The sequence below is a fragment of the Portunus trituberculatus genome, chromosome 37 (assembly GCF_017591435.1).
Source record: "Portunus trituberculatus isolate SZX2019 chromosome 37, ASM1759143v1, whole genome shotgun sequence".
Lineage (NCBI taxonomy): Eukaryota > Metazoa > Arthropoda > Malacostraca > Decapoda > Portunidae > Portunus > Portunus trituberculatus.
The window spans coordinates 7,047,469-7,056,686 of record NC_059291.1 but is presented as its reverse complement, the minus strand read 5'-3'; the positions used below and the strand labels follow the sequence as shown (position 1 = coordinate 7,056,686).

At 45.7% G+C, this 9,218-nt stretch overlaps 1 protein-coding gene across 1 annotated transcript; it reads right to left on the bottom strand.

Moving 5' to 3' along the window:
* Positions 1-7,544: 7,544 nt before the first annotated feature.
* On the bottom strand, positions 7,545-8,753 carry LOC123513952 (glycine receptor subunit alpha-4-like). Its single transcript, XM_045271447.1, has 3 exons — positions 8,548-8,753; positions 8,209-8,436; positions 7,545-7,865 (listed from the first exon to the last, which is right to left on the bottom strand). Exons 1-3 carry the CDS (start codon positions 8,647-8,649, stop codon positions 7,545-7,547), a joined length of 651 nt encoding a protein of 216 aa, XP_045127382.1. The 5' UTR covers positions 8,650-8,753.
* Positions 8,754-9,218: the final 465 nt, after the last annotated feature.

The following is a 9,218-nucleotide window of genomic DNA, read 5'->3' as shown; positions in this document are numbered from 1 at the left end:
ATTATCACATTATTTTCTTCCCCTATTCACTTCCTTCAGATCAATGTTATAAGTAGCCTTTTATTTGTAGCATCAGCATCTCACATTCGCCAAAGACTCCATATAAGCAGCATCAGCACACCGCTTATCACTGTATAACGAGAATTCATCACATTCAGCCAATAGGAATCTCTCTTCTGGACGTTTTACCCTAGGCCAGATTAATTAGAGTGTCGCGCAGTCTCTCGTGATCGTCTGTCGCGTCGTGCTGGATTGATGGACCCGGAGCTACGATTTCGCCTCTGTTTCCACTATTTCTCAATCGTCCTCCTCTTCCATCGTCTCACTCGTCTCGCCATACTACACTACAAGAAATTTTCCCTTTACCTTATCGTTTCCATGTACTACGAGAATGATGGACTCCCAGCTACGAATTCGCCTGTTTCCATTAGCCTATTCTCAATCGTCCTGCTCTCTCATTGCCTCACACCTCGCCATACCTGCACTAGAAGTAATTTCCCCTTTTCCTAATTGTTTTTTTTTTTTATGTACTACGAGAATGATGGACCCGCTGCTACGATTTCGCCTCGGTTTTCTTTATTTCCCCTTCCTCTCCCATCGCCTCACACGCCGCTTCATACCTACACTACAAGCAATTTCCCATTTTCTTTATCGTTTCCATGTACTACAGAATCGATTTTTGTTCTGTTTCCACTCTATCCCCATCGTGCTGTTCACCAATCGCCTCTTACACCGCGCCACTGCCCACCATCCCACGTTAAAAGCCATTTCTCCCTTTGTTTATTGTTTCTACTGCTGTTACGCATTGCTATTGTAATTTTTCTGTCACTTTTCGTGGTTGTGTTGATTGGTGTGCGTTCTGGTGTTTGATGGAGGTGCAGTTGGAATTCGGTGATGAAGTTCTCCCGTGATACAATCAATGGCAAAATGTTCCAGACTCGCTCAGACCTTTAGGGAATATAATGGACATGGAAAATAGACAAACTACAAAAGGTAATCATGAACGCATTAAACTAGCGAACAAAAAAAAAGATACGGAAATAGAAGAAGTCACTAATCTATGTGGGAGATATCAATGAATATAAAGAAAAAATAAAAAAAAATAACAAAGGATATCATAAACATAGCAAATTCTCCAGGTGTGTTCGTGCTTATGGGTGGAGAGAGAAAGACTAGCAAGGAGGAGGAGGAGGAGGAGGAGGAGGAGAAGGAGGAGGATGAATAGCAATAGGAGGAGGAGGAGGAGGAGAAGGAGGAGGAAGATGAATATCAATAGGAGGAGGAGGAGGAGGAAGAGGAGAGGCCTGAAATAGAAAACAGAAAGGGTTAGAGAGCAATCATTTTGTGCAGCGCTCCTGAGATCATCTTGGGAAGCCCTTTAAGCTTTAGTATCTTAGTGAGGCTTGTTGCGGGCCAGTGTTGCGGGCCAGAGAGGGAGGCGAGAGAGAGAGGGAAGAAAGTTGAAAGAGTGTGAGAAGAAAAGAAGAGAAAGAAAATGGAAAATTGCTGAAGATTTATGGTGTGGAAGAGAGATCTTCGGTGCGGGAAGATGATGTAGAGGGCAAGTGTGTGTGGCGGGGAACTGAAAGACTAGTGAAAAGAAGGCAAGGGAGAGCGGGGCAAGGAGACGGACAAGAGATATGATAAATGAAGAAGGAAAGGCCATTAAGGAAGAAGGAATTACCCATGGGATTAAGGAAAGGTGAATATGAGAATAAATGGAAATGTATGTAGTATGTAGTTATAGAGGTGAGAGAAGAGACAAAAGGACAAACAGGAGAAAGAGAGAAATGACTTTAAGGATGCTAGCGGGATCATCTTTCCTTATGATTTATATTTGTCTTCCTGTCAGCAAAAGTAACACTGGGTGACGTAACTTTCAAAACATTCAAAGGTTTCGTATTTGAGCATCACACCTCCCAGCAACAGAGCACCCCACTGCCCCAGCATGACGCAAACTGACACTGGCGAAGCAAAAGGCAGCAGTGTGACGGGAAAGTGTTCAGTGGTGTTCTGTGGATCTGTCACTTCGCTCTTCATTTGTTTTTGATAGTGTTGATATGTGTTGATAGTGCAAGAGTATGTGTGTCTGTGTGCAGTGAGCTTTCATGTGGCTACCACTTATGTGTCAATGCTTCATATGTTGTTTGTGAAGTAACGCTACATTTAATTAGAAACTCAACCTGAAGCGACTTTAAATTGCTATTTGTTTAGTAATAAAGACTGAAGGAGAGACAATAACGGGGCCTCCAGGGTGTGTTGTTCAAGAATGCCGCCTTCCCTTCAGGACTGTTGGAGCCTGACAGGGGCGGTGACACCTCGAGCCGGTGACTGACACACAGACTCACTTAGCTGGCTGGTCGGTGTGCTGGTGTCACTGAGGCGCAGCACAACTCACACGGAAGAACTGGAGGTATTTCCTCTATTACACACAGAACACAGACAGACGATATTGATGGACAAAGAGTAAGAAATGATAAGACTACCTGTGTGTGTGTGTGTGTGTGTGTGTGTGTGTGTGTGTGTGTGTGTGTGTGTGTGTGTGTGTTAGGTGGGTGCTAGCGTTTCTATTTACCATCTTATCCAATATTGTCTCCTCCTCCTCCTCCTCCTCCTCCTCCTCCTCCTCCTCCTCCTCCTTCCATCCTTATCTGCGGGAGGAGGAACACGACTCAGCGTTTATCCAGCGGCAGGCTGAGGGACGGCAGCGACACAAAGAGGCGTTATGTAGCATGCACCTCGATGGCTCCTCCTCGCTGGTCCCTTTGCTCTTTGACCAGTATTCAAAAACACTTTTCTCTCACCACGACTATTTTCCAAGGCCACAGAGATGAAAAGCGGGGTTTTCAAGAGTGTTTCACCAGTTAATAATGAAATCTTATCACTCTGCCTCTAAAATCATAAAAACCTAATTAAAAAAGCTTTATTATCTCATTATGACTGTTTTCCAAGGCCACAGAGATAATTAGCAGGGTTTTCAAGAGTGTTTTCCAGTTTGTAATGAAGGAATCTTGTCATTCTGCCTCTAGAACCATAAAAAAAAAACTTTAAAACTCGTGTAAATTTGAAACAGTGGTGGTGAAGCACAGAAGTGTTTAAGAATATGAGCCTTTATCTGCCGAAGCCTCTCTCGCCTCCAACCTGTGAAGCGGTGCCCAATGCGTCCTCCTCTCTCCCTCCCCTCATCCCTGAAGTGTCAGTCTCAAGGGCAAAAGAGACTTGTACCCCTTACCACCTCCCCTGTCGAGTTAATGCATCGTAATCAACTTCTACAACTGTTGTGGAAAGTTTTGGTGGCGCCTCAAGTAAGTGGATCGCTTGGTCAGACACTCTTGGTCTTGTCTTCGCAACATTTCTTTCTCTCGTCTCGTCTTGTCTTGTCTTGTCCTGTCTTGTTTTGTCTTGCATTACCTTGTCTTGCCCGCCTCGCCATCCCACTGCCTTCTCTGGTCGAGTGTGTTCCCTCTTCTCTGCCGCACTTCGTCTCCTCTCCCTTCATGTCCTCACCCTTCTTTTCACTCCTCGCTGGAAGTGTTTTTAAGACTCTTCCAGCCTTCCCCTCTGCTACTTCCAAGAGAATGTGTTTAACTTGTCTCACCCCTTCTCTCTTCTTCCATCAACTTGACACTGTAATTCTTTGACTCTCTCTCTCTCTCTCTCTCTCTCTCTCTCTCTCTCTCTCTCTCTCTCTCTCTCTCTCTCTCTCTCTCTCTCTCTCTCTCTCTTTTCTTCTTCACATTTCTTCTTGTCCCAGCTCCATAAAAGAAAAAGAAAGATTTGTAAAGAAAAGACAATTTATGCATATTTTGAAGTGATGTTGCGACTGGCGAATGACAGAGACGCAGGAAGTTTGCACACACACACACACACACACACACACACACACACAGAGAGAGAGGAGATGCTGTCAGGAGCATTCACGCCCCCTTCGCCTCAGGGCCGCGGGGAGGACTTTGTAACGAGTGATCAAGGCAGGGCAATAAACCCATTAAACAGCTCCTTGGGTGGAATGTTAGCAATGCCTCACCACACACACACACACACACACACACACACACACACACACACACACACACCCTTACCCACCAACGCCCTAGCCCTGTTTTCCTTCAGTTGTAGTGGCGGTAGTTGTAGTAGTAGTAGTGGTGGCTTAACTCAAGAACTTTCAGCCTTAACTCCTCTCCTGCTAACTACTTACTGCCCGCCGCTCGTCTTCCGGCAGTACAGTCTTAAGCTCTTCCTCTTAGTCGCATCTGGCCTCAAGGGAGCTAGAGATGCCGCAGCCCTCCACTAACCAGCCAGGCCCTGCTTTGGGATACAGGGACACCTCTCTCGCGTAATCCTCAGGTCTCCAAGGGCGTAGCTCCTCCCCAGCCTTCTCAATTTCCCATCAACAAGGGATAAAGGGGTGAGGAGACCAAGCCACTCTCTCTCTCTCTCTCTCTCTCTCTCTCTCTCTCTCTCTCTCTCTCTCTCTCTCTCTCTCTCTCTCTCTCTCTCTCTCTCTCTCTCTCTCTCTCTCTCTCTCTCTCTCTCTCTTTGCTTCTGTGTGTGTGTGTGTGTGTGTGTGTGTGTGTGTGTGTGTGTGTGTGTGTGTGTGTGTGTGTGTGTGTGTGTGTGTGTGTGTGTGTGTTAATTAGTTGGTTAGTAGAGTTGGCCTATAAAAGTTTACGTTCATTGTGTGACCCAGTTTGTCCAGTGTCTCGGCTTTTTCCTTGGCCCAGTTCAGCTATAATGTGAGCTTAGATGTTGTTTGTGTTTATTGTTGTTGTTGTTATTGGTGGTGGTGGTGGTGGTGATGGTGGTGGTGGTGGTGGTGTGCATTTTGCTTCTTATTCCTACTGTTTTTTTATTTTGGGCCTCGAATTGTTATTGATAGTTTGTTATCAAGTGAGTGAGTGTTGTTGTTTTTTTATGCCAGAGAAAGAGGGAGAGAGAAACAGGGTGGGGGAGAGAGAGAATGGGGAGATACACTACATACGTCCCATCTCCTCCCTTCCTAACAGTATTTGAGTTTTCTTTACTAAAATTGATTCCTTAAATAAAAATGAAGAAAGGAAGCCAATCCCAGACTACAGAAAAACGCACACTCGTTAATAGAATTTCAGACTATCTTTCCAGGAGATTGAAAACACACACACACACACACACACACACACACACACACACACACACACACACACACACACACACTCTCTCTCTCTCTCTCTCTCTCTCTCTCTCTCTCTCTCTCTCTCTCTCTCTCTCTCTCTCTCTCTCTCTCTCTCTCCAATAATACTACAACACAATATAATTCAAGACACCTACACATACACACTCACCATCCTGTATTATCTATATACACACAGCTCGACTCTACCTGTACATCACTAAATTATTATTGGAACCCTCACACTCTGAAGGTCCCTCATCACGCCGAGCAATGGTCAGTGAGCGAGCGAGCACAGCAAACCAGACGCACGCTCATTTATCCGTGCACTAAACATCAAAAGAGGTTGACACATATATATACACACTAAAGGGCATAGAGGGAAGCACTCACTCGCATCCTTTCCATCATTATATCTGTGAACTCTGACTCATAAACAGTAACTTAACCCCTTCAGTACTGGGAAGCATTTTTTTTTTTTTTTTCACCATATGATTTGGGAATGATTAGGTTTTATTTACATTAGGAAGGGTCTATGAAGGTCAGAAGATTATTAACCAGAGTCTTCACTATTTTACTCCCCACATGAGTTTCTGAAGCTGTATAAAATCACCAAATAGTAAGCAGAATAGATATGGAAACGCGTCCTGGTACTGAAGGGGTTTTGTTTTATTCTTATCTAAATTCGTGTGCCACAAACTTTACAGAGAGAGAAAAGGCGTCTCAGAATGTGATGTAGATGAAAAAAATAGCGAAGTAAGAGGGAAATTGTTAGTCACCATTGAAAGTCTGTAATAATGAGGGGAGGATAAAGGCCACTGAATGTGTATGTGTGCGTGCTAGTCTCTACGTACAAGAAAAAGCGTCTTAGAATGTGATGGAGATGGAAAAAGTGGCGATGTAAGAGTGAAAGGATTAATCGTCATTGAAAATCTGTAATAATAATAATGAAGAGAGGATGCAATCAGTGAATGTGTATGTGCCTGTGAGACTCTGTGTACAACAAGAAAAGGCGTCTTTGAATGTGATGGAGATGGAAAAACAGTATTGTAAGAGTGAAAGGATTAATCGTCATTGAAAATCTGTAATAATGAAGATAGGATGCAGTCAGTGAATGTGTGTGTGTGTGTGTGTGTGTGTGTGGGTGGGTGTAGGGAGAGGCGAGTGGGCAAGCGTGTGTTTTCTTTACCTCTCAGTTACTTCAGGCCTTCTGTTACACTTTCAAATCGGCCAGTCACTCAGCGTCAGTCTCCTTGTAATCATGTCTCGAGGTGATCGCTGGGGAGAGAAGAGAGTCGGGAGAAGGAAGGGGGTGGCTTAGAGAGAGAGAGAGAGAGAGAGAGAGAGGAAGCAGAGTCAAGGTGCTGGGAGGAACTAAGAGCGATGTAACGGAGTACTTGTAATATGAGAAGCAAGGAAGGATAGGAATAGCAAGAGAAGGAGAGAGATAAGCCAGTAGCGTGTGTGTCTGTGTGGAAATGAAAGAAAGAGAGATACGTGACATCAAAACAATTATTATTAACGTAACTTTTCTCTTTCTCGCCTACATTCCTTCCGGGTATATTTTGTAATACTCTCTCTGTCTGTCTGTCTGTCTGTCCGTCTGTCTCACTCGCTCACGCAGGGATGGACGAGCAAGTGGAATCAAACACTGTGATTAATAGCCTGTAAATCCCCAATCACTGTATTAATCCTCCTTTTTATTCAGATATTGCTGTTGTCACGTCCACCACCACTACCACCTCCACCACCACCACCAACAACAACAACAAAAAAAAAAAAAAACACCACCATCAACACCGCTGCCATTCTCAATCTAGACCAGAAAAATATGTCTCGCCAATACATCTGTTATTGATCGATTTTGTCCTTCATCTGACTGTTGAGAGAGAGAGAGAGAGAGAGAGAGAGAGAGAGAGAGAGAGAGAGAGAGACAGACAGACAGACAGACAGACAGACAGACAGACAGACAGACAGACAGACAGAATAGGGAAAAAACTATTTGGAAACTATGGCACAATGGAATGGCAACATCGGCTCCTTTTGTTTTTATTACATTCTGGTATGTCACAGTGAACGTCAGTGGAGAGAGAGAGAGAGAGAGAGAGAGAGAGAGAGTTTTAGCCTACATATTGGAACTTCTCCTATTCCATTTCCAAACAGACAGAACATTCCCTCGCTATTTCTACCTTCCACTCTCAAAGGAAGAAGAGAAGTAAGCAAGAGCAACAACACAGCATAACACAACCAGACACACAGGAAATCAAACTCTATTCTTCTCACTATTTACTCCAAACACAAGGAAAGAACAGAAGGAAGTACGTAACAATGTAACAGCATAAAACAACATACCCAGACCAACACCCCCCTCCCCGACACACACAAATAAACAAACTCAAGCCAGAATATAGATCCAGTAGGTTAAGTTGAAGATTACGAACACTCCCGCCACTATAATCTTGGACCACAGCACCATACGATCGCCAGGCTTACTTGAGCAGAAGGACCCGCCCTCACCTCTGCCCGACTTCCTCTTCTTGGTGCTGTCCCCGAACGATTTGAGGCTCACCACGACCACTGCGTCCTTTGGCTCGGAGTAAAGGCACGCGTCTACCAGCACGTGAAAGATAATGGTGAGGAAGGTGATGCCGATGCAGAAGATGAGCCACACGTCCACCATTTTGAAATACGAGGTCTTGGGGAGGGACGCGGACACCTGGTTAAGGGAGAGAGTAGTGTTAGTAGTAGTAGTAGTAGTAGTGATAGTAATAGTAGTAGAAGTAGTAGTAGTAGTAGTAGTAGTAGTAGTAGTAGTAGTAGTAGCAGTAGTGGTAGTAGTAGTGGATAGTGATTGCGTTGAAAAATAGTTGGTTTTCCCTTCACTGTTGTTACAATTTACAAATGCTGACAGACAGACATACTTAGAGAGATAGATGGTCGGACAGGCAGACAAACAGACAGATAAACTAACAAGACAGACAGACAGATAATGATGTTTCTACAAGACGAAAACGAGAGAGAGAGAGAGAGAGAGAGAGAGAGAGAGAGACCCATCATACCTGCGAGAACAAGGTGGCAATGACGAGCTGCACAGTGAGGGCCGCCATCATGCGCACGTCAAAGATGGAGGGTCTGAAGAAGAGAGTGAAGTAGTCCACCACGAGCAGCACCAGCGTGGGCATGTAGATGTTGAGCACCGCGTAGCTGGCCAGGCGCTTCAGGGGCACGCGCACCCACACCTCGCTGTACATCCTCGACTCATCCTTCACCAGCTCCAGTTTTCCCACCTGCACGAGGGAGCGTTACCCAAGGGAGGAGTAGATGGTAGATGGTGTGTGTGTGTGTGTGTGTGTGTGTGTGTGTGTGTGTGTGTGTGTGTGTGTGTGTGTGGCTCTCACCGTATACTCCACCAGCAGTTCGTTTCCGAAGTTGGTGACAGAGGATGAGGTGAAGTTGAACTCGAGGAAGACCTTGGAGGCTGAGGTGATCCTGAAGCGCATGAAGCAGTGCTGCAGGTCGAAGGGGTACAAGCCGAGATGCAGCGTGCAGGTGAACACCGTGCCGTACTTCCTCACCGCCGATATGGGGTTCTGCTCCCCGGAGAACACATCCTCTGTAAATAACAGAGTCACCCATCATGCCTAAAGGAAGTTCATAAAAGTGCAAAAGAAGAATGTCATTAAACACCTTTACGGGATGATACACGAGACTCACTTGGTTACCTGCCGGGGAGGCCACTCTCATGTTTACCTTCAGCTGGGGAGGAACTGTTGCGCTCCACGGCGTTGGCAAGTCTGTTCACCCGTACATTGGTCTCGTAGTCCATCTTTGTGTGGCGGCCGTCCACCGTGTTGACGAAGCCCACCTCGGGCGCCCACAGCAGGGCCATGGTGGCCAGCGACAGCACGTTCAGGTTGCTGTTGTGCTTCAGGTTGCGGTAGAGCAATCTGTTGTCCACCCAGGTGAGGGACAACGTGTAGGACACCTCCAGGGTCATAGCAAGGGTGTCCACGCCCAGGGACTCCACGCCCACCGTGAGAGTGACGGGCAGGCTGACTCCACCCTCCTC

Excerpts from the sequence above, each read along its gene's own strand:
- LOC123513952 (XM_045271447.1), bottom strand. The coding sequence starts at position 8,649 with ATGCGCTTCAGGATCACCTCAGCCTCCAAGGTCTTCCTCGAGTTCAAC. Across the intron at positions 8,437-8,547 it reads AACTGCTGGTGGAGTATACG|GTGGGAAAACTGGAGCTGGT; the intron begins GTGAGAGCCACA and ends TCCCTCGTGCAG. Across the intron at positions 7,866-8,208 it reads TTGCCACCTTGTTCTCGCAG|GTGTCCGCGTCCCTCCCCAA; the intron begins GTATGATGGGTC and ends TCCCTTAACCAG.